Source organism: Mercurialis annua, linkage group LG3 (assembly GCF_937616625.2).
Source record: "Mercurialis annua linkage group LG3, ddMerAnnu1.2, whole genome shotgun sequence".
Lineage (NCBI taxonomy): Eukaryota > Viridiplantae > Streptophyta > Magnoliopsida > Malpighiales > Euphorbiaceae > Mercurialis > Mercurialis annua.
The window spans coordinates 65,995,933-66,021,018 of NC_065572.1; the positions used below are offsets into that span (position 1 = coordinate 65,995,933).

A 25,086-nucleotide genomic window follows, 5' to 3' on the forward strand; every position below is an offset into this window, starting at 1 on the left:
AACTTTATACTATTTTTTTGTTAAAATAAATTTTCAGGCATTTTAATACAATAAAAAATGTAGAAGCATTGAAAATGTTAATTTGTGATTATAAAAGTATCACCAAATATTCTTGTGGGTATCCTATATGGTTTGGTTAACTTCAATTACTAAAAAAGTTTTTGATAATTGTGCGTTTTGTCAACAAAAGAATATACTAATACGTTTAAAATTCAGAGCTGCAAATAATTTTTATGTTTAGGTGGGCCAATTTAAAGAATTGACACATAAGATTTGACAAAAATAATTAAAAAAATTATAAGAAAAGAATATTTAATTTAAATTATTTTACATAAAAATTTAATAAATTTATAGTAAATTATTTAATTATAGTTGTCATAATATATAAGATAATTGTATATATTCTAAATAATTTAAAATAATTTAAGTGATTTTATATACTATAAAATAGTACTATATTATAATAGGGATAGTTTTTATAAATAATTAATAAATATTAAAACAGTTGATGGCAAAAAAAATTAAATTGAAAATTTTCCAACAGCTACTGTTAGATGCTCAGAAAGCTACCATCAACTTTTTAAATTTCGTTGTCAAACGCTTAAATTGAACTTTTTGAAAATGAAAAGCTAAAAACTCTACCGAAAAACTAAACTAAACACTCCTATGTGTAGTTAATTTCAACGATTAAAAAAATTAAATTATAGATTTGATAATTGCCCACCTTTTGTTTTTGTTTTCTTAAGAAATATGCTACATAAAATTACTATATATTAATTCTTTATTAACGTTTTACCACCACCTTGTTCTTGTATCGACGATATTTTAATAATGGAAAAAAAATATTTCTCAATCCATAATTTTTTTTTTTTGACGAGGGAACTCTCGGCGGAACCTGACCACCTGGATAAACCTTCGGGGAGGCTAGTTTCGGCATCCTACCGCCCGGACCTCCCATTTAATATAGGCTTTTAACAACTCATTCACAAATACTTTCCATTTTGTAACTTAATTCTTGTGACTAATTGAGCCAATCCATGGTGTGTAATCCATGATTTTATTTAGTAAACATTATCATATTTTTTAAAAATTTATCATATATTTATCATCATGTTTTAAACTTTTGTCAAATTCATCTATAATTGGATTTATTTTTTTTCTATATCATGATTATAAGAGATGCCATATGTTCTTTAATAGTCCATTAGCTTTCTTCTTTATACATCATAATCTTTTCTTTTAATTATAATAATAATAATAATAATAATAATAATATCCCTTAATTGATTTTATTTACACTAAAAGCCTCGACCTACTACTTGTTTTATGATATAGGTCACAGACAAGGATGGGCCGGGGATGAAATTTGAGGCCAATTCTCAAACCCAAACCCAAAACCAAGCCCAAATCCAATTCCTCTTCTTTTGTTTATTGGAATTGTATGGCTGAACTGAACCCGTATTATCAACTTAGAGAAGATATGAATTCCACTACTTGAAGGGTGGATGTAAATTCTCAGCTTATCCTATCCCATTCAACTTAACAAATTCTAAATTCTCAAAATTTAAAATTCTTCATTACAAACATAATGGCTGCAGAAACTATCATGGGTTTTACCATTAATAAACCACATCTCATCAACTCATTTCAACCATCCAAATTTAATTTTAACCCATCTTCAAGATTGGTAATATTTCCCATTTTGTAACATAGATTCCGTTACAACTTATAGGACTTTTAAATTGACTATAACTAGCTTGCTTTTGCAGCTTAGGCAATGTTCAACATCGAGGTTCTTTAATGGCTCGCATCAGGTTATTTTACGTTTCGGCATTTTATTTTCACTTTCGAAACGTTTCTGAATTTTTATATTTATAATCTGCATGATAGAAAATATCATTTTACCTTTTGCATTTCGGTAACGTTGATTTCGTAAATATAGCCAGTATATTATATTAAATGTATTGCATCATGAAATTGATGTTGAATTTTTTTACATGGGTAGATTGAAGAAGGAAGCAACAAAAAACGAGGGTCGCTATGTAAAGTGAATGCTTTCCCAGATTGGACTTTAATGGCAGTTTTAGTTGAGCACATGGAAGGACAAAAAGACCTTATTACTACCAAAACTATTTGGCATCTCAGCGATCGAGCCATCAAGAATGTTTGTGAGTCATTTTTGGTTCCCTTTCTTATCTTTCCATCATTTTAATCCCATTTTTTAATTTCAATCAATATTTTAATTTTCTCAACATTTTCCCACCTATTTCAGATGTATTTTACATTATGTTCACTTGTTGGGGATGTGTATACTTTGGTTCAATGAAAGTAAGTTAATTAGCATAATCAAAATCCTCAAATTTAAATTCCCGTCGCGAGTCCATATTATTGTTAATTATAATGTGAAAAAATGTTGGTTATTAGGATCCATTCTATGATTCAGAGGAGTATAGAAAAGAAGGAGGAGATGGTAGTGGGCATTGGATTTATGAGAAGGTATTTTTCTGATTAATTTTGTAATTAGAGTAGTAATTAAGTGAGAGAAGAGTAATTAGAGTAAGAATGAATGTGCATTATGCAGCAAGAAGACATTGAAGAAGGTGCAAGAGCAGAGCTGTGGCGCGAGGAGTTGATCGAGGAGATTGAACAGAAAGTTGGAGGTCTGCGTGAATTGGAAGAAGTTGGATCCACTAAATAGTTGCTTATATTATTCTCTCTGTATATAGGCTATGTACTTTGATGTATGTGCAAATTATTATAAGAACTCCACGTTTGTCATAATTTATAATTTGGTACCTTTTATTTGAAGATTAAACGATTTGATACCTCAATTCTGATTTTGCAAACACTTAAAACCTTCTGTTGGATATAGGTATCAAATTGTTAACGTAATAAAATGTGAGCTATCAAATCGTTTGAAAATGAGGTACCAACTCGTTAACATAATTAAAAGTGAGGTACTAAATTACTAATATTATTAAAAAGAAGGTACCAAATTGTTAATATAATTGAAAGTGAGGCACCAAATTGTTAATATAATTAAAAATGAAGTATCAAATCGTTTGAATGTAAATATCAAATTATTAACGGAACTAACAGAAGCCCTAATTGTTGAAGAAATCAAATTAAGATATCAAATCGTTTGATTTTTAAATAGAAGATATCAAATTATGAATTATGACAAATATGAGGAGATTTAGAGTAAGTTGATCTTGACATATTCACATTTCATATTTATGCCACTTAGTAATTTAGATTTGGGCCGGATATGTGCACGGCTGGCCCATATTGCCTAATATCATTTGGCTATCTATTTTTTCAAAAAAATTAATATATTTATTTAACTTAAAAATATATTAAAGAACAATCCAAAAATAAAATAATTAAAATTATATTTATTTTAAATTATTGTTATTTATTTCAAGTTTCCGTTAGTTATATCAACTCGAGATCTAAAAAACTGCCGTACAATTAACCTATGCAGAAAAATGCAAAAAAACAATGTTTTCTTAAATAACTAGACTTCTAAAGAAAACAGGTAAAAAATTTCATAACAATTTCTTAAATTAAAAATACATCTTATAAAAAGAAGTTGTAAAAACCTATTTTATAATATATTTATAAAAGTTAATTGCGAATTAAATTACGAACTTTGGCATGAATTTCCATTACAACACAAATTTTAAAATTTGATAATGTAAGGATTTTTCATTTTTTGGCAAATCAAAACACATACCAATCGTTAAAAAAAATATTGATGTGGCTATATATTATAATATTCATGCCGTCGTTTTTTTTTAACTTGGTCTTCCGATTTGTGTCACCAAGATTTATGTTAATTTTGAAATACTAAAGGTCTAAAAATTAAAATACAAATTGCGGCTTATTTATCTCATAGAATATACTTTTTGAACAAATTAATGATAAATTGACGTCATAAAATTGACACGAAGTATTAAAAAGTGAATTTTACAAAAATCGGTCAAATAATCCTCACATTTGTGAAATTGTACCAGTTTCCCCTCTCTGCCAAAAAAAGAGAGTGGATTATCTAATTAAAAAAATTAATCATGGTTACCTGTAATTAATTCTAATTAATCATATTTAACCTAATCAACACCCAAAAACCTCCATACCAGCTACTTTTGCTTCCTCCACCACCAACTACTGCATCATTTGTCACCATTGTTCGTTTCTAAGGAGTAGCGCCGTCGTTGGTCACCATTCATCGTTTATCAACAGCAAGGCATTTATTTCACCATTCATTAGCAATGCCGGCGGTGGAAACAAATTTGAGAAGAAGAAAGAAAAAGTAAAATAAGGTGGCTAGATGTAGATAGAAACGATATATAAGAAGATTAAAATAAAAAAAAGGCAGAAAAGTCCTCAATTTTTTTATTTAAAACAGATAATATTTTAATTATTAAATTTATATAAAATTATTTAAATTCGAAAATGATTCTGATCTAATTTACGGCCTATTAGAAGTAGAAAGCGCTCTGGTGAGATTCTCACGCAAATCTTTTTTCCTGTACATCAGAGAGTCCCGATAGGAAGACCAATTTCTTACTATTGATGCCCTGTCAGTCTTTCAAAAGATAAGTATAATGCTTGACCCTGGAATGTACAGATACCGGAGCGTGGAAGATGGGCAAAGATTCAACCCAGTGTCAATCAGAAATCCCAGTCGAGAGCGCTCTTCCTACTTACTTTGCAGCGCTTATTCTAAGAGCGGTAACAAGTGTCTTTATTCAACATCTTCGAAGGAAACATGTGAATTTTGACAAATATTAATTAACTATCAAATTGAAGAATTAAACAAGTATAAAAAGTCTTTTGAAATTGTTTGCCATCTTCTAATAGCGTGTGTTTTTCATGTTCGGTACTGATGCGATTAGGGAAGAGCAATTTTATACGAAATAGTAAAGATCTGAGTTTTTTAATTAATATTTATAAAATTGACTTTTTCTATACTTCATTCCAACTTATATGCATTATTAAAAAACAATCTTTTTCCTCTTAAAAAACAGCCTTTTAACGATGGGTGTGAGAGAGAATTATTAAACTCGAACACCTTAGGATAGATAGAACTAGAGTCGATTGTTTTTAAGTAGATTTGAATTTGTTTTTTTAAGTTGATCTTGAATATGATGCAGGGAAAAAAGAAATACACTTCAAAACTCTCTCTCTAAAAATTTTCTCTCCCTTCTTTCTAGAAATTTTTTTTTTCACTTCAACCTATTAACGGTGGGAGAAGGTAATTTTTCCGGCTTTCGCCGGAAAATCATCTTCTCTTCGCCTATATTACTATTTTTATGGTCTTAATCTTTGATTCAATAAATCTTAACTAGAAAGTTTATATTTGATGTTGCTTTTTCAAGATCGAATAAAATTTATAAAAGCTTTTGCTTCTTTTATGGTTTGATTTTTTAGATCTATTAAGATTCCTTCATGTTTGTGCGAACTTTAGATTCAAGTATTTGTAGATTTAAAAAATCGGAAGGCTTCTAGATCTAACTTTTTCGATATATTTGAAGACGATGATTTAAAAATATTATATTTCAACGGATTGAGCGGATCGTTCGTCAAATCGAAAGAAGGAAATTGAAGCTCCCGGTCCAACGGAATTTTGTTCATCGTTGTGTTAAGTTATCGGAATTCATGACTAGTTTTTTTTTATTTTTGATTTAATTTTTTGCTTATATTTTAAGTTATTGTCTTTTATTCGGTTGTTCAAATTTTAAAGGATCATATAGATGATTTTTGTTATATGATTTTTATCTCGTATATTTTAATCTTCGTCGATAAATTTAACTATGGGAGAAAAGAATATCATGCAGGAAGCAAAACTCTATCCCTAATAACAGAATAGCATGACCCGCCCTATTTCATTTCCATACTTGCACAAAGACGCAAGTGGATAGAGGAAAGAAATGCCAAAAGATGTAAAAAAAAGTGAGGCAATTCTAGAAGATACGGTAGATTGAACATGTGAATTGACACATCACAGTTCCAAACCAATGGGCGACATTAATAATGATATAAAAATATTCAGTGGGTACCCTGGCCTCTGCTACAATTTTCATATACATCTCCCATGCCCTACTATATGATATGGGTTAAAATGAAGCTATTGTCCCTCACCTTATTCTTTTTACTAGACACTCACCAACATTATCTTATCTTCAAAATTTGCATGCATTTCCTCCTTTTTCTTTAAATTATCTCCAATTTTAAGGGTCATTGGTCCTCCCAATATCAGTTTCATATTGTTTTTATTTCTTCTATGGTTTTGACCATTTAGCATTCCAAGGGATAATCAACTATCAGAGAGGTTCAGATAATAAACTAAGCACGCATATCAAAATTAAGGTCATTTACCTTTGCCACCGGCAAGGACATGCATATAGACTATAGTAGTTTAAAATGAAAATTATTAACTATTTTTTCCCGGCCCTTTTTATTTTGGAATAATTATCATAACTTTTCTAACTTCTCATATATAAACATATAAGTTTTTTTTAATGTTTGATCAAACTCATAAATATTTCATTTGTCAATAAAATATGTTAACCGACTCAGTCTAACACATCATCCATGAACTAGTCTATCACATTATGACATGTCATTAAAATATTGGCACTATTATAATTTTTTTATTACTTATACACACTTTTGAATAGTAATATTATGATAGTGCCATTATTTTAATGACGTGTCATAATATGATAGGTTTAGTTCATAGATGACGTGGTGGAATGAGTCTACCTAAGAATTTTTCTGGTTTCCGGTGCCTTGAATGACAAAATTATATAGGTATACTTTGTTAAGAATTCAAGTTTAAATAACACGTCGAAAAAGAAAAATAAATTCAAATGTCATCAATAATTTTTGGAGAGATTCTTAGGTAGACTAAGTCTACCATATAATCCGTAAACTAACCTATCATATTATGACACGTCATTAAAATATTGGCATTATTGTAGTTTTGTTTATTACTTATTTACACTTTTGAATAGCAATATTACGATAGTGCCATTATTTTAATAACGTGTCATAATATGATAGATTTAGTCCACGGATGACGTGGTGGACTGAGTTTATCTAAGAATTTCTCGATTTTTTGTTTTTGGTTAATCACCAAAAAAAGAGCAATAAATTGTTGAAGATGACCGATATACAACTCAGCAAGCTGAGCAAAACGCTAGCAGATCAGCACAAAAAAACCCAGCTGATTCAATATTTAAATTAATGTACTATGAGTTATGACAATAATAATTAATTTATCGCTACTTTTAAATTTCAAATTAAAACTTTATAGCAAGATGATTTGGTATATTAGAAAACCGGGGTTTTTGATATTTGGGTGCCTCATAGGCAACCAAATTTCCATTGTTGTGCCTCTTTCGGAAATAATTCCGAAAGAGTGTCTGGTCCCACATGTTCCGCATTCTAGAAATGCGGAACATGTGGGGTTCCGCATTCCTAAAATGCGGAACACCACTAATTTGGGTCAAAATTATTGGTGTTCCGCATTCTAGGAATGCGGAACACCACCTGTTCCGCATTCTAGGAATGCGGAACAAAACTTGGATGCCTTTGAGGCACCCAAATATCAAAAATCCAGAAAACCGATTATGCATGCATAAACAGATATTGACTTCAATCTCAACTTTACTCCTTCAAGATAGAATAATATTCGATTTATTTTAACCCAATTTTCATGAGAAAGTTTCATAGAAAATGGCTTTAAAAAGATGAACAAATAAACGGAAATAATAGAAGAAAAGACAAGGAGATTGGATGTAAGAACTCAAAACAAGGTGCTTGTTTTTCTATTATATTGGACTGTTTCGTAATTTTTCAGTTGTGTTCATGTGCGTGAGATGCTATGATTCGTTCATGTTTTGTCAGTCACTGACCCATCGCCCATAGCATCTTTTTTTTTTTTTGTTCTCTTTGATTATATTTTTCTTTTACCCATTACTTTGCTATACTCATATACTTCCTACTTTAATAAATCTTTTCTTTTTTGAAATTAGATAGGAGTTGATAAAAAAAAAAAAAAGTTAAAAGATAATATAAAATATAATAATCAAAGGCTATCTTTTCTTAAATGAAATGTGAGAATTAGAAATATAAATATGTATTTTTAATAATTTTGAATGAATTATTTTAAAATGAAATGACGATTATTGTAAAATCAGTCATCGAGACTTTTTAAACTGCCAAAAAAATTGCATAATTATAATTACAGGTTTATTATTTCTATCATATTATTAAAAAAGAATTAATTATATATATCATAATGCGATGATTTTTTTAAAAATAAAATTATTATATATATGAGTAATACATCTTCCGTCAATGTCAGAAACGTTAATTCCTCTATTGTAAATTGTATAATTACACTAAAATATATCGAGCTGCATACAAAATCGAGATAAAATATTTCATTAAATATAAAAAAAAATCTTTAATAATAGTGAATTGAAGTTATTTTTATTTGAATAATAAAATTAACTTAACTTTTTTTTTCAAATTTTGGTATTGTTGATATTTTCAATTATTTTATTTTTTAGATCATTTAAATTTGATATTTTTTATAATTTTATTTCGTTTTAAAAAATATGTTATTTTATTTATTTATGACCATCTAAGTAGCACGGAAACGGAAACGGGAAACGGAAACGATACGAAACGGACACGGGGAAACGAAAGTTTTTCAAAATGAAGGACACGAAACGTGGGGGAAACGTGTAAATAACAAAAATTTAGGGATATATTTATAAAAATATTATTTAAATATTTATGATAATTAACAAAATAATTCAATTTAATGTACTAAATATTTAAAATTTTATAAATATATAAAAAATATAATACAATTCAACACAAATAAGTATATTTATTGTATTGTGGGCAATGCGAATGTAAAATTTATGGGTAACTAGTTAGATTTTTTTATTTGTGGGTAATAATTTTAAATTTTTTACAAATTTTAATTTTTATTATTTACAGAAACGGCCCGAAACGTTTCGTACGGGTGTCCAAGAGTTTCCAGTTTCCGAAACGTTTTCGAAACGGGAAACGCAACTTTATCGAAGTTTCCGTGCTTCTTAGATGACCATTAAATACACAATTACTATTATCTTTTAATATTTATATAAATGACTAAAATAATTATTCATAGAATTTTCTGGATATAATACTCACAAAATGCTGTGTATAAAAATCATTTTTACTAATTAGTAATTTCTATAAAATTAGTTGCAAGTTGCAACTTAAGATAGATCCAAATACATTTTACTCCATCTGATTGGATTAACAGTACTGTTAAACAAATTTCCTGGAGTCAGTGATTGGATTAGATGTGGATACACGAAATAGTTAATTTTCCGTTTGTTTTTATTATCGGATCCGATTAAATTTTAGTAATTCATAAACAGAAAATAAATCCTAACCTTATCCAAATTTCTTCGGAATAGCCAAAAACACAGTCAGCAACACGCCTTGAACAACGCAGAAGCATGGCCAACTGCAATTTTTTTTTTAATTTTAATAAATAACTGGTCAATATAACCACTAGAAGAAGCATCTCAAATGCAGTGCCAAATCCAATTATTGAAAAGAAAAATCAAATTTCTATAAATACATTTAAAAATGGATAATGCAAAATCAAAATAAAAAATAAAAAATCTTTAAATAATTATTAGGATAGACCCACCTAACACTTCAGTTTTTGATTTTGATATAATTTCAACTTCTTCTTCTTCTTCTTCTTGTTGGGAGTTTTCAAAGTTTCAATCTCTCTAAACTAGCAAATCAAAACTTGGGTCAATAAAAGAACAAATATTTTGTTCTAAATCTTTGAAATTTGAAGTGGGTCTTATTTGTTTTTGGTGTTTAAAGGCTTCTCAAGACCTTTTTCTCGTTGTCTCTGGTTCAAGAAAAGTTCATTTTTTTTGAGTTTTTGTTGTTTCATGCAAAATAATCAAAATCATGGCTTGTTTATTGAAGAGTGGCTGCACTGTTAATGTTTCTGGACTGAATAATGAGACTATTTTCAGATCAAAATCCAATGGGATTGCTGGGTTTTGTCAATCTTTTAAAGAATTTGAATCTGAATCCAAATCCAAAGGCTTTCCTGTGTTGAGAATTGATTTCAAGAGTGGTGATCCTTTAATTTTACCATCAGATCATAAGGGTGGTTTTAAAAACTGGAGCAGTAAATCTACAAGGAAATTTTCAGTTCATGTATGTATAAAGATTCTTTTTTTTATCTTTGGTTTGATTATTTCTACTTTTTTTTTTGGTTCAAAAATTGATAGTGGCTTGATTTTATATGCAGGCACAAGCTTCAATCTGTGTGAGCAGAGCTATGAGATGGTGGGAGAAGACCCTGAAACCTAATATGGTAGAGATCCATTCTGCTCAACAACTTGCTGAATCTTTGGTTAATGCTGGTGATAGATTGGTCATTATTGATTTCTATTCTCCAGGTTGTGGAGGCTGCAAAGCTCTTCATCCTAAGGTGCATATACTTTTCAATTTCTTCTGTTAGTCCCTTTAGATTACGAAAATTTAACATCTGTATCCTATAATTGGACTTGTTTATGTCATATAGACAACCTTGTTTTGTAATTATTTGATTAAGTTTATGATAAATCCATAAGGATGATGTTTTGATTGTGTTTAGTCTATATTGATGTGTTGGTTTTTTTGGATCAGATTTGTCAGCTAGCTGAATCAAACCCTGATGCAATATTTCTGAAAGTAAACTATGAGGAGCTTAGAACAATGTGTCACAGTCTTCATATTCATGTCCTCCCATTTTTCAGATTCTATAGAGGTGCAGAGGGTCGTCTTTGTAGCTTTAGCTGCACTAATGCAACTGTAAGTACTCTCCTTAACCTTTTCTAATTTTGTGGTTAACTACGTTGCACGGAAACTTAGGTAGTCATACGCGAAATGATAATGCTTGTGAAATTCTAGCTTTAGTGTTTTCCGTTTATCTGTTTCCGTTTCCATGCAACATAAGACTAAGTTGGTAATCTTTATAAAAGTTTTGAATGAGTTAAATCTGTTGTTACAGATCAAAAAATTCAAAGATGCAATGTCAAAGTATGGCCAAGATCAGTATAGCCTTGGTCCAGCAAAGGGCTTAGAAGAATCCGAGTTATCGGCGTTAGCTTCTGTTGGCGAATTGCCAAAGAACTTGTCATCACAGTCAGCTAATGAAGAAAGAATTGAGGATTTGATTATGAAAAGCATTGAGTTGAATAGTGTTTGGACCAAATCTGGGAATAAGATGGATCTTAAAGAAGAAAATGCAATTGGAGTATGAAATATAACAGTTATAGTTCATTGATAGAGTATTTTCTGTTAATTCTTGAAATGTAAATATGTATCAGTTTCTTGATTTTCCATCAGCAGGCTTCTAATTTTTTTCATATTGAAGCCTGCCAATTTGGTTAATTGGGAATTGGAGATGGAAAATTACTGTCAAGGAATTATTACATTTACACCCATTTAGCAAGAAATGAAGGCAATTTTTAGCTATTGAATTGTGCAATTCTTTTGTTTTAATTTGTATTTTTTGATTGCAATGTTATGTATGTGGTTTTTATTTTTTTTGGATTATATTGGATAAAAGGGGATCTTTTTGGATTTGGAAGGTGTGAATCTTCTGTGATTTGAAATTTATTGAGGTAGTTGAAGCAAAAATACTTTTGCTTTCTAAAAGATCAAAAATCATTTTCAGGTATGATTTTCACTAAGGTTAACATCAGCTCAATAATTGAGGGTTGGTATTTGTTAATTTTAAAGTTATCCCGTGTTTATCCTCCATTTATAATAGGGCTGTAAATCAACCACACAAATTAAGCAAGGAGTTTAAGTTTAATTTAATGCCTCATTTTATAAACGAAAAATTAAATATATGCGTAAGCTCCATTAATTTTTTAAGTGCGATTTGACTCATGAACTAAATTATTTAGTTGTCCGTAAGTTGGTTTATTTAAAAGATCGTAAAAAGTAAAGATAGTTAAATAAAGAGCAAATTACTCTAACACTCCTCATATGATAATTTACACTTGCATCCCTCTTGTTTAAAAACTATACAATGTCATTTTCAATCTTTATTTCCGTCAACATTTTTAGTTGTTTCGTTCATTTTTTCTGTTAATCAACTAAGTAAACATATTTGATTTAAAAATAAAATTTCAATTTAATTTTTAATTTTTTGACAAAAATATAATTATATTTTTATTCAATTTAATTGCTTAATGAATTCAATTTAATTGACTACAAAATCTCCGTTCTCTCAAGATATACTCCAAATGTTGCGACTCTAAGCAGTTATATGCATTACTTACTTCTAGCTTGACTCATAATTTTCTTTTGTGTTTTGGGATGGTTTAAGTAATGCATAACCTTAGTTTCAAAAAAAGAAGAAGTAATGCATAATAACATCATAAACCAGTAATATATTATCCGATATTAAACGCCCTATACTAAGTGCATTCTGAATTATGCATATCAATATAGGCAAGATAAAAACACGATGTCTCACCTCCCCCAAAACCCTAACCCTAGACCAAACACCACCATCAACCACCAATCTCCGGCCACCTCTCACCCTTCCCTCCATCGACAGGATGACCCTGCATCTCCCCCAGTGTTTTATTTTGAGAATTTTCCTGAAGAATGGAATTATATCCACCTGCAGCAAGCTTTCCTAAAGTTTGGGGTTGCAGGTAGGGTAACCTTCGCACGAAAAAAGAACGTAAGGAATCGCAGATTTGGCTTCTTTCGTCCAAACCCAGAGGAAGATTTTGCTACTGTCAAACTCCGTCTCAATAAAGTTTGTATTGGATATTATTGGATTAGGGCTTTCGAATCCAAATATCCTCAAAGTCATAGGAATTCTCAACAATCCACTCCTGCAAGACAAGTTAATCGCCATGCTGAAGCTCCTAGGAAGATTTTGAATCCTGCAACTCGAGACAGGAGATCATATGTCCAAGCAACATTAGAGATTGCGCCTTTATCGTTTTCTCCTTCTTCTGAATCTATTTCAGAATTATCAGACTCTTTGATTGTGAGTGTAAAGGATATCCGTACAGTTTTACATGCTGCAGTTTTTTTGAAGGACAAAGGAATTGTTTTCGAATCGATTTCGTTCATGGGAGGGACTGACTTGTTAATCAAATTTGAATCTAACGCTGCTAGGTCGGTATTTGAAACGATTACTTTTCCTTCTCTTATGGAGTACTTTGCTTCATTCAAATAATGTGATCTATCTACTGTATGTACTGCTCGCTTTATTTGGCTAAATATTATGGGTATTCCTATCTGTGCATGGGAGGAAGAATTATTCATGCAGCTTGGTAATCGCTTTGGCGATGCGATAACAGTTCATCCTTTGGTCCTATCAAAGGAAAGGCTAGATACGAGATCTGTTCTGATTTCAACGTCAAGAACGTTCATCCATGAGACCATTCCAATTCTAATTGCGGGAACAAAATTTTCGGTCCATATCTCAGAGTCAGATATTCCAATTATGTTGGAAGATGCAGGTGATGCTGATTCGAATTCATACACTTCAGATGAGTCTCTAGGAAGCAAAAGGTCTTTTTCAGATCGTGATATTGTGATGCCAACTCATAACAGTAATTCTTTTGAAGCTAAGGGTTTATCAGAACATTCTTCTCCTGCTTTTATTACAGATATTAACAAACCTGTTGACAGCAGTTCATCGGGTCCAAGAACTGCAGCTGAAAAGGATTTGAGGGTCTCTCTTGTTCCTGAAACTGAACAGGAAACGCAAGGGGATGTTACACCAATGAATTTCACGGGTTTCTTTACTCAAAGGAGGAAAAATAAAAGGGTCAACTCAGCTGGAAATCTGATTTCTTTATCTCAGCTTCGCGGCAGCTCGGAGTCCACCTTTTCAGATGACATTATCAGGAATCGTTCTAAAATTAACTCTGCATCTGCAGCTAAGTTAAGGACAAAAAATGAAGCTAAACAAACGTGGATTGTTGGACTGCAACTGGGTCTTTTTGCAAAGGAGAAAGAATCAGGGATCATAGAACTTCTTTCGAAAGGAATTACACAGGACTTGGAGAACAGACTTTGATTTCTCCATTTCTCAACCAGGTTATTTTCGTTCCTTATGTCGCAAAATTTTAATTTTGTTTCTTGGAATTGTCGAGGTGGTTTGACTTATGCTCGTAAAACCCGTTTTATTCGTTCCATGGTGTTATCTCAGAAACTTACTCTTTTGGGATTAATTGAAACTAAGAAAGAATTTTTTGATGACTTCGGTGTTCGAATGCTTTGGCCCAATCTTGATTTCGACTATAGTTTTGTTCCTTCGATCGGTGCTTCGGGTGGCCTTATTTGTATCTGGAATCCTAATTTGATTTCTCCGTTGAGAATTTTTAAAGCTAATAGATGAATTAGCATTGATTTTAATTGGGGTGACAATACCATTAGATACATTTTGATATATGCTAATAACTGTGCTATAGGTCGAGCTTGCTTGTGGCGTGAAATTCTTCCTGAATTATTAACTGATTTTCTTTGCATAGTGGTTGGCGACTTTAATGAAATTTTACACCCTTCGGAATGGTTTAACTGTGATAATTTCTCTCCATCTATGCTTGCTTTCTCGACATTCATTTCAGATTCAAGCTTGGTAGAATCTACTCTTCACGGCATATTTTTTACTTGGCAGAATAGATTATCCAGGTCCAAAATCGATAGATGCTTCTTGTCTCCTTCTGCCTTCATTACTTGGCCGAATTGTGTCCTGCGGGCGCTGCTGAAATCCTACTGTGATCACATTCCCATCTTGTTCAATTCGGATTTGCCAAGACTGGGGTCCGAAACCATTCAAATCAATTAATGCTTGGTGGAGTCACAAGGATTTTAGCTCTTTTGTTGCATCTTCTTGGAGTTCTATTTCGCATAGGCTGCCAAAAGCGAATCTTGTGGTCAAGCTTAGGGAGCTTAGGATTGCCATTAAAACTTGGAATCGAGACGTCTTTGGGGATTTAAATGTCAAGCTTGATGCGGTTAAATCTGAAATTTCTTCGATTGAAGCTAAAACTGATTTTCATAGTCTCGAGGGGGACGATTTATCAAGGCTGGGCAGCCTACACTCTGAGTTTGAACAACTCTCTAAACATTTAGAGACTCTTTGGCATCAGAAATCGAGACTCAACTGGAACCTTAACGGCGACAGAAACACGAAATACTTCTATACGGTTGCTTCTTTGCATTCTCAGCGCAACATTATTTCTGATATGCTTATTGATGGTGTCACCTATAGCTCTCCGACTGATATTCAGCAGAGAGTTCATTCTTTTTATAAGAATTTGTTTGCCAAAGACAAGTCTATTAGCTTCTCTCTGGACGCCCTTCCTATTCAGTCTTTATCTGAAGACCAAGCTTCCTCCCTTTCAGTTCGGTTCATAGAGGAAGAGATTTTGGCCACTTTATTGAGCTGCGCTGACAATAAAGCTCCGGGTCCGGATGGCTTCAATTTTTTCTTCTACAAAAAGGCTTGGAAAACGATTAAACAAGATGTTCTTGATCTATTTCAGGAATTCTTTAACTCAGCTTCTTTTCCGGTGGGTTTAAATACAGCCTTTTTAGTCTTGATTCCAAAAGTTCAGGGTGCTTCAGATATCAAAGACTTTAGGCCTATCAGTTTAATCAATGGCGATTTCAAACTTATCTCGAAGGTGCTCGCAAATAGATTGTCTCCGGTCTTGCCGTTTGTTATCTCTGAGAACCAATTTGGATTCATAAAAGGAAGAAGTATACATGATTGTCATATGATAGCAACAGAGATCATTCACCTTGTTAAACGCCGGAGAGATCAAGTCTTCCTTATAAAGCTGGACTTCAGGAAAGCCTTTGACACGATCTCCTGGAAATTCATTCTTCAAACTTTGCGCAGGATGAAGTTTGATTCGAAATGGATTAGCTGGATTTCTTCTTTTTTTGATTCCGCTCAACTTTCAGTCTTACTTAATGGTAGTCCGACGGAGAATTTTTTTATGGGCAAAGGTGTGAGGCAAGGAGCCGATCTCTCCAATGCTTTTTGTTTTGGCGGTTGAAAGTTTGAAAGCTATTCTAAATTTCGGGGCTGCTCTCTGGAGTTCACGTGGATGGTTTGAATGACCCTATTTCTATCCTGCAGTTTGCAGATGATACGCTTCTCTTTGTTCCTAATTGATGGATACGCAGTTGACCCCAGTACATATAGTCAAATAAGTATGGTAGACAGCAGATACCAAACAGCTGTCATTAGTCAGTAGACGCAGATCCTAACTGATATGATCTTTGGAATCCGGAAAGATTGGGATTGACCTAATCCCTATTTTCTAGCATGAGTCCGAATTAAACATAATCACAAGAAGATGACCTTGAGTCGATTGCTGAGAAAGGATTCTATATAAATAGACCGAAGACCAAAGGTAAACCCTAATTCATTCTCTTTAAACTACGTCATTTATCTTTGAACCTTGCAAGGTATCTGACTTAGGCATCGGAGTGTGGTCGGACACAAACGTCCGACTCATTCTAACCTGTGTTCGTGATCTCAGGTCGACAAGAGAAGATCCTACAATTCGCAGAACCATCACTAATGATTTGCAGATGATTGAGAATTTGCTTCGTATTCTGAGATGCTTCGAGCTAATTTCAGGTCTTAAGATTAACTATCAAAAATCATCTATTATTGGCATCAACGTTGACCAAGCTTCTCTTTCTGGGGCGTCTACTATTCTCAATTGCAAAGTTGAAGTGCTTCCTATTACTTATTTGGGTCTTCCTTTGTCAGACAAGAAGGTGGGGCCTAAATTATGGGATCCGGTGATAAACAATTTTACTTCTCAGTTATCTTCTTGGAGAGGTAATCTTTTGTCTCCTGCAGGTAGACTTGTTCTTGTTAAGTCTGTTTTGTGCAGTTTGCCTGTGTATTATTTATGTTCTTATCGTTTACCACAATCGGTGGGGGCTGCCCTTGAGCGTGTGATGCGAAGATTTCTATGGAATGGACGAGTTGACAAGCAAGGGTTCAGTAAGGTGGCATGGGTAGATGTTTGTACTCCTTTCAGCGAAGGTGGACTAAATATTTCTCCGTTGCGTACTAAAAATATTAGTTTGCTTCTGAAATGGATGTGGAAATTGATGGTTTGTGACAAGAATTCTCTTTGGTTTTCGGTTATTTCAAGTAGCTCCTCGATATCTTCTTGGTTCGATATAGAATCGTCAAATGTCATCAATCTTTCGAACATTTTGAAAGGAATTTTCAACTTATGCGTCAAAGATAGGGTGGTTTGGAATTTCTTTTTGGAGTCAGTTTTCATGGTTTTTGGAGATGGGAATCACATTCGCTTTTGGAAGGATCGTTGGTTGTTAGACCCACTTCATATTCTGTTTCCCGATCTCTTCCGTTTAAGCAGAATTAAAGATGCAATGGTTTCTTCGGTCTTCAATGAACAGCTCCAGAACTTCAGCAACTTCTCGTGGAACAGACGGCTCAGAATTGGCGAACAAGAACAGCTTTCCATCCTCTCTGATCTGCTGTCAACGAATGGAATTCTGCAGCAGCAACCTGATCGATTTTTTTGGCAGAAAACTAAGCAGTACACAGCAGGTTCAATGACAAAAATCTTGGCTTTATCTTCTGCAGCTATTAACCAGTCTCCTACTCCTTTTCTTGCTCCAGCAATTTGGCGGGAAGTAATCCCTCCAAGGATTCAGTTTTTCGTATGGCTTCTTGCTCGAGACCGTATATCGTCTAATCTATCTTTGGTAAAGCGTGGTATTCTTCAGGAGAATCAAGCTTGGTGCTCTCTTTGCAACATCGATGAATCTGGAATTCACATTGTCCTTCAATGTAGCTTTGCTTGGAAATTTTGGTCTCATATTTTGTCCAAATGCAAGGTTAATTGGGTGGCCCCAGATTCTCTTGAACACTTCTTTTTATTCTGGATTACGTTGGCTTCGGGCAGACACCGTTCTCTTTGGAAGCTCATTTGGTTTTATGGAGTTTGGCATCTTTGGAAAGCAAGAAACAACCGGGTTTTCAATGACGAAACAGAGGATTTGAATAACTTGATTTTTATGACTATTTGCAAAGCGGTGGAGTTCTATCGTGCTAGGAATCAGAGTTTTCCTTATAACGAAAACGACGTTTTTCGTTCGATTGATTTTTTCTGTAATAATTCCTAAGCTTTGAGTTTTGACTCTTTTGTTTTGTTTTTTGCCGCCCACACTTTGTGAGTGAGCTAATCCACCTATCATTTATCTAAAAAAATATAGGCAAGATATGTAGCAACAGATTGGTTAATACCTTAGAAATAACTTTATAGTAAACATTAGAGAAAGCTAGCCGGTCTTAAGTTTGAGACAGATTGTGAAAAATGCATAGTAGGAATCAGGATTGGGATTCTCTCAAGTTCAAATGAACTTGAGGGGGTTATGTTCACGATCTACACCGTTCATTGTACAATGAACGGTGTAGATTAATTTGATTACAATTATACTTTTTTGATCTACACTGTTCATTGTACAATGAACGGTGTAGATCGTGAACATAACCCCCTCAAGTTCAAAATGAACTTGAGAGAATCCCAATCCTAGGAATCATATAAAAGCATCGTGTGATTCATACTCCAAAGCATTTTTCCTTCCTAAAAAACTTTCTAAATAGAGCAGTGATCTAATTGACCAATACTAAAAAAATTATACAACGCAACCATTACATCATGTTATTTGTAAAATAAATCAATAATGTGTTAGTTTCAAAATTTTAATGATTAAAAAAAGTAAATAATAATAATAATTTCCTATCATAAATGATCATCGACTTGTTATAAATATAACATGGTACAACAATTTGAATTTAAAACAATCTATTTCATTCATATTAGTATTGAGGTAACACAAAATTAGAAGAAAAAAAAAGAGTTTTCAGATTAAAAATTTCATGAAATAAACATTCATACTGATGATAACAAGCAGCCGTAAATCTATTTATACCCTTGGCTTTATCAGACTTAATAGAAAAATATTGTCTAGTATTTTGGTGTCAATAAACATAAAATAAACTTATTTATCCACAATTTTAATGTTTTTGTCAAATATATTATGGTTTTTAAATTTTACCAGTTTAGTCAACCATTTTTTCCAAGTAAACTCATGACTTGTTTTGAGCTAATGTGGCATAATGTTGTTCGTCTATATGTATGAAATTTATCCCATGTGATGAATGAGTCATTAGTATATTTGCAAAGATTTAAAATATGATGGATGATACTGGCAGATTTAAAGATCGCGTATATCTAACGAAAACATTAGAATTGTTGATAGATGAATCCATTTTGTCTAAATATTTTACGAAAAGAGATTTGTTTTAAAAATATATAAATAAAGACGGATCAAATTGACAAGAACTAAAAGTTGCGTATATCTAATGAAAACGTTAAGAGTTGTGGAAGATGAATTCATTTTGTCTAATTCTTTTACGAAAAGCAATTTACTTTGAAAATATATAAATACAAACGGATAAAGAAATGATAATTTCCAGCCAGAGGTAGGAGATTATTCTCCTTCCGCCCTCATAATTTACTGGTCTCGTCTTTTTATATCGATAATGGTTTTATCACTCTCTATAAGTAAAGAGCCGCTCTAACTTAATAATTTAATATTTCATGAATTTGTATTGTGATTTTCTTTTTAACGATTTACATTGTGAAATGATAATATGCAAATTCATTACATGAATGCATTATCACTACAACAGATGCTGCTTTTACCGGCGGTTTCGTAGGGGCGGTTTTGTTAAATGCCCCAACAATTTATAATTAGAAAAATATGATTTCCTAGAGGCGGAAGACTCGACCGCGCCAAGTATTTAAGTTTTATAGGGGTGGAACTGAGGGGCGGTTGATAAAATAAAATTAATTGCTTTTCTCTTTTCTTTTTTCACATATGTAAAATCCGATTCAGTTTTTAAAATTAGAAAAAATACGATTCACTTTTTTTTTCTTCGTCTCTTCAGCTGTTCTCCACCATCACCTTTTCTTCTTCCTCTCTTCGATTCACTCCGAGTACAAACGCTGCTCTTCGTCTCTTCAGCTGCTCAGTCGAAATCATCAATGATGGGTTTTTTCAGTTCTCAATTTTTAGGTCATTTTTCCTTCAATCTGGAAATAGGTCATTGCTCTTTTTAATGATTGGCTTTATCTTCTAGGGTTTTTGATTAATTGATAGATCTTTCCGAACGATTTGCAAAAGTTAGGGTTTCAAGCTTCCTAATCTTTCATCAATTCAAATCACAATCTGGATCCGCACTAGATCGGTAAGTTTTGATTGTTCTTTTTAATTGTTATGATTAGCAATATTACACCCTTTATAGGACCTGTTTAAATGTCAATGAATTTAAACAGTTAATGATTAGCAATATTACACCCTTCAAGTGTTAGAGTTCTAAACTTTAGATTTTAATTGCATTGGAGTTAATAATTAGCAATATTACACCCTTCAACTTAATTTTACCTTTCATTAGAGACGTGCATTTTTTGCTTATTTGATCAATGCCAATAAGGCAACATTGTCTTCTGTATTGCAATTATAAAACTGTGATATCAAGCTTATTTCAGTATTTATTAAAACTTTTTATAGATGGTTTTACTGGTGGTACTTCTGTTGTCCTGTTGTTGTTGCCTTGCTAGAATTGAGAATTATTATGTAGATCATTGATCATCAGAAACTTGTTAATAATGATAACTTTTTGGGATTCATTAGCTGCTGATTTTAAATGAAGTTTATACTTTAAAATGTTGTTAACAGTGTTTTGTTAAAATATTAAATACATTTTTCCGATCTTAGGTTATCTACTTATTATCTTTTCATATGCAATAAAACAGCTTATTAGGAATTAGCTGGATGTGCCCTTGTTTCTACTAAACTGCTAGTTTTAGCTGTATAGAGTACGATCAACATCAATCATTTTCTATTCGTATCTATTCTAGTACTTTGCTTTTAAATGGGTTATTACTGTTTGTGCTTGTGCCTTCCAGAAGATGAATATGTAAAACATTTTTTATTGTTTTTATATTGTATGGGCTTGTTTATGGATTCTTTTTGTGGAGACTAACTCTGGTGTTACACCAATGCAGATTAAGAGAGAGATCAAAATACTGCAGAATCTTTATGGAGGGCCAAATATTGTCCAGCTGCTTGATATTGTTAGAGATCAGCAATCAAAAACTCCAAGTTTAATCTTTGAACATGTGAATAATACTGATTTAAAGTGCTTTATCCAACATTATCAGACTATGATATGCGGTATTATGAACTTCTGAAGGTAAGCTGCTTTTATCTTGTTATTTAAATTGGAGTATTGGTAGTAGCACTTTTGCTCATTCATTTGCAATTCATTTTAACTCTTTATCTTTTTGGTTAGTAATTCTGTTGAGTTCTGCATGAAGTTTTTTGTTCTAGTGGTTCTTTTTTTATGACCGTTACAATCGTTGTTTGTGGTAAACTGTTTTCCAATTTACAACATTCGTTTCTCTATGTGTCTCTTTTTGATGATAGCATAAAACACTCTCAAAAGTATTATCAACGGTATTGGCTGTGAAGTTTTTATATATAGGCTAGAAAAGTGCACTTTCGTGCAATTATTTATAGATAGAGATTGTAGTTCTTTTTATGATTAATGTTATATTTCTACTTATTTTTGTTGTTAGATTTCTCATTTAGAAAAGGAAATGATAAAAATACTATATCATATATGCAAAAGCTAAATTATATTCTGACAACGATCTAATGTATTTGCGTTAACATTTGGCAATCTCATATAAATTATTAACATCGACATTGCCATTCAGTAATTACTAGTGTACTGTTAGCATCATCTACTACTATGAGTTGTGAGCAAAATCTAAATCATACAATTTATCAATGGCGTATTTTGGTGAATGGATGGTACACTGAACAAAGTCAGGTTTGTATTTAGTTTATGTGATTGTTTATTCGACATGATAAATTGTATGATTAATTTTTGTTTTGTTTTTAGAAAGTAAGCCAAATAAATACTGCTAATGCCAACAAGAAGAAAAACAAACAAACTACTGGAAGGAAAAGTTATGCGAGGCTGAGGAAAAAATGGTAATTATGTGATTAAACTGATTTTGTTTTAATTCAAACCTCTAACAAAATTTCATATTTTTAGGAAATACAAAATGGAAAGGTTCCTGATCGACTTACATTTTATGAAAAGACTCATAAGAAGAAGGACGGCACATATGTTGATGATAATAGTAAAGAGCTAATGGTACTTTTATCTCTTCTTTTAAAATTGTAACTGTTTAACAATTAGATTTTGAAGCATGATGGTAGGCCTTTTAATTTTCTATTTGGCTTTAGTTGAGAAGTGGATTAGTGTATCGGCACTTTTGAAACATGCAAGTGTTGAAATCATGTAGTAGGCTTCCATTGTTAAGCTTAAGATTAGGATCAACCTCTAATTAGCCGTTTGTGCATCCATAGTCGAAATCATCCTTTTGCATGCATAGTCAAATTCTGAGTTGCAAAATTATGTTTAATCCAGTTTTGAAGTAAAAGATGCCACTCTTGTTTTATAGCTTTTCTTACAAAGAGGGCAGGTCGTGAATTAGTTAACTAAATGACCATCTTTTTGCAATTAACTTGTTAAGGTAAGCAATCAGGCTTAATTGCCGCTATTAGCTTCTAATTAATACTTTATCACCAAATAGTTGCGAATAAGTGCTGCTAGATTGTAATATCTTGTACATGTCCAATAGTGTTATTTTTCTAGTATAATTTGTTAATTGATAATACTAGCTAGTAACAGAATCACTAAATCAAACATCTAATTATGACTTGGTCAATTTTCATAATTGGATGCTTTTGCAATAGACATTTAATGAGATTTGAAAGAGAACCGGTAGAATGGTGACATTTGAATATTGTGCAGCCTGGAATATGACAGGTATGGGTAAGTATGAACGTTGTGAGAGACACATGAAGAGTAGTAGTTCAAAACCATTGACTATTAGTTGCTATTTTTGTTTCTAAGCAGCCACTGTATGATATTGATTGAATTGATACAAATTTGGTAATGCAATAACATTGGAATGGTCCAGATAATGAGTTTGTCAATTAGCAATTCATTGTCCTATATTACATGTTTTAGTTAGATTATAAAATTCTATTTTGAATATTTTAGGATAAAGCTAAGCAGCTGCAGGCAGAACGCAGTGAAGATTCTAGTACGAATTTAGCTAAAGTGAATGAAGAGATATTTCAAGAGCTAATGGGTCCAGAGCATAATGGGAGAGTACGTGTTTTGGGTTATGGAGTCACTCCTACAAGGTATTTTGGATCGACTAGCTATGATATTGGAGGAAGATGCCATAACACTACAAATGTATGTCAGTCAGAAGAGGTTAAAGATCTTAAGGAACAACTACATAGTATGTCTAAAACCGTGAATGCTTTAAAAGCTTTTATCAACAAGCAATTTCCAGGGCAATGGACATCTACAGGAGTTGATAATCATCAGGTATTTTTTATATATTAATTAATTACGTGTTAATGTTTGAGAGATTTAATGGATTCTGATTAGTATATTATTTTGTTTAATATCTGTAGGATGGTCATTCTTCAAGTTAATCAGTTTGGAATTCAACTCAGTTTAGCAACATTCAACAGGCACACCATTAGCAACATTCAACAGGCACACCATTGTTTGCAGTGCGATTATCTAGGACAATTTTTGTTGATTATCTAAATACTTTGTTATTAGTTGTGTTATTCAGATATTGATTATAAACACTTTTATTAGAATCAATTTTGGGTCTAAATAGAAATATTTGCAAATGGTTATGATCAGTAAAGAAATTGTTTTGGTACTGCATTTTTATCAGGTTTTATTTCAATGACAATGCATTTAGTTTGTTTTGGGAAGCAAAAGAGTAATCAGGTTCTTTTTATATAAGAAATGTAACAGATAAGCAGATTGTCATCATTTTAATGACGTGTCATTTTGTGATAGGTTTATTCCACGGATGACGTGGTGGACTGAGTCTACCTAAGAATCTCTCCCTACATAAATACATATACATATATGTAGGGGCGGTTGTAACCCCCTTACAAAAGCACATATACATAGGGGCGGAACCGCCCCTATACTTCGCCCCAAGTGTTCAACGTTACCCCGGCAGTTGTTAAAACCGGCCCTATACTGTAGTGGCGCCGGGGAAAACAGCGGTTTAGGGGCGGACTGGAAAACGCTGCTATTACCTATAGGGGCGGTTATAATCGCCCCTAGAAGATTAAAAAACTGCCCCTAAAAGTCAGATTTGTTGTAGTGTATAGACCGACCATTCACCATATCACCTAATACTCTCACCGACAAAAAAAATCAAGTCCACATTGTCTGTTATTATTTAGATGTTCGGAAAAAATTCCATTGTTGCGTCGAAAACTGGTGAGTAAGAGGACAACTGTCATGGAAGCTAAACAATTTTCAAATATAAGTATAATGCTGTATTGAAAGTTTGAATATGCAATGCAGGTACGTTATGAAAATTATTTAGTGAGTTGTTCATAATTAGAAAGTGACAGGAAATACAATCAAATTGATAAACTAATTAAGCAATTATAGATAAATTATGCATAAGAATATACTTCAGTAGTGGAACCAAACATTAGGCAGCCACCACGTACATTTCACTTCGATTATATACGATATTTATATAAACAAGAATTAATTACAAAATAAATAATGATCATAGTCATTGATGAGATAGCGTGGCAATGACTAGGATTTCTCATTTCTTTACTCAGCATTGGCTCCACAGTTTTGTTTTAGTTTATTAGGACACAACACAACCTAATCATTGAATCACATAACACAAGTTATTGGATATAAACATATATAAAGATTTTTATTTGAATTATTCGCTGGTAAGGTTAGGATTCTAGTATCGCAGGAAATTAGGGTTTTTTTCCAAATAATTCCTACTCAAA

The 25,086-nt window shown here is 32.2% G+C and overlaps 2 protein-coding genes across 2 annotated transcripts; both read left to right on the plus strand.

Moving 5' to 3' along the window:
• The first annotated feature begins 1,468 nt into the window (after nt 1-1,468).
• On the plus strand, nt 1,469-2,781 carry LOC126671297 (photosynthetic NDH subunit of subcomplex B 4, chloroplastic). The gene is made up of 6 exons (XM_050365062.2): nt 1,469-1,687; nt 1,770-1,814; nt 2,006-2,168; nt 2,273-2,328; nt 2,425-2,496; nt 2,582-2,781. The coding sequence occupies exons 1-6, from the start codon at nt 1,589-1,591 to the stop codon at nt 2,696-2,698; spliced, it is 552 nt and encodes a 183-aa protein (XP_050221019.1). The 5' UTR covers nt 1,469-1,588; the 3' UTR covers nt 2,699-2,781.
• A 6,938-nt stretch (nt 2,782-9,719) lies between these two features.
• LOC126671155 (thioredoxin-like 1-2, chloroplastic) lies at nt 9,720-11,562 on the plus strand. The gene is made up of 4 exons (XM_050364873.2): nt 9,720-10,257; nt 10,352-10,534; nt 10,732-10,896; nt 11,096-11,562. Exons 1-4 carry the CDS (start codon nt 10,003-10,005, stop codon nt 11,345-11,347), a joined length of 855 nt encoding a protein of 284 aa, XP_050220830.1. The 5' UTR covers nt 9,720-10,002; the 3' UTR covers nt 11,348-11,562.
• Nucleotides 11,563-25,086: the final 13,524 nt, after the last annotated feature.

Bases quoted from the DNA above. Each gene is read 5' to 3' on its own strand.
- LOC126671297 (XM_050365062.2), top strand. From the start codon at position 1,589: ATGGCTGCAGAAACTATCATGGGTTTTACCATTAATAAACCACATCTC. The intron at 2,169-2,272 runs GTGAGTCATTTT...CACCTATTTCAG, and splicing joins TCGAGCCATCAAGAATGTTT to ATGTATTTTACATTATGTTC. The intron at 2,497-2,581 runs GTATTTTTCTGA...TGCATTATGCAG, and splicing joins GGCATTGGATTTATGAGAAG to CAAGAAGACATTGAAGAAGG.
- LOC126671155 (XM_050364873.2), top strand. From the start codon at position 10,003: ATGGCTTGTTTATTGAAGAGTGGCTGCACTGTTAATGTTTCTGGACTG. The intron at 10,258-10,351 runs GTATGTATAAAG...TTTTATATGCAG, and splicing joins CAAGGAAATTTTCAGTTCAT to GCACAAGCTTCAATCTGTGT. The intron at 10,535-10,731 runs GTGCATATACTT...TTTTTGGATCAG, and splicing joins GCAAAGCTCTTCATCCTAAG to ATTTGTCAGCTAGCTGAATC.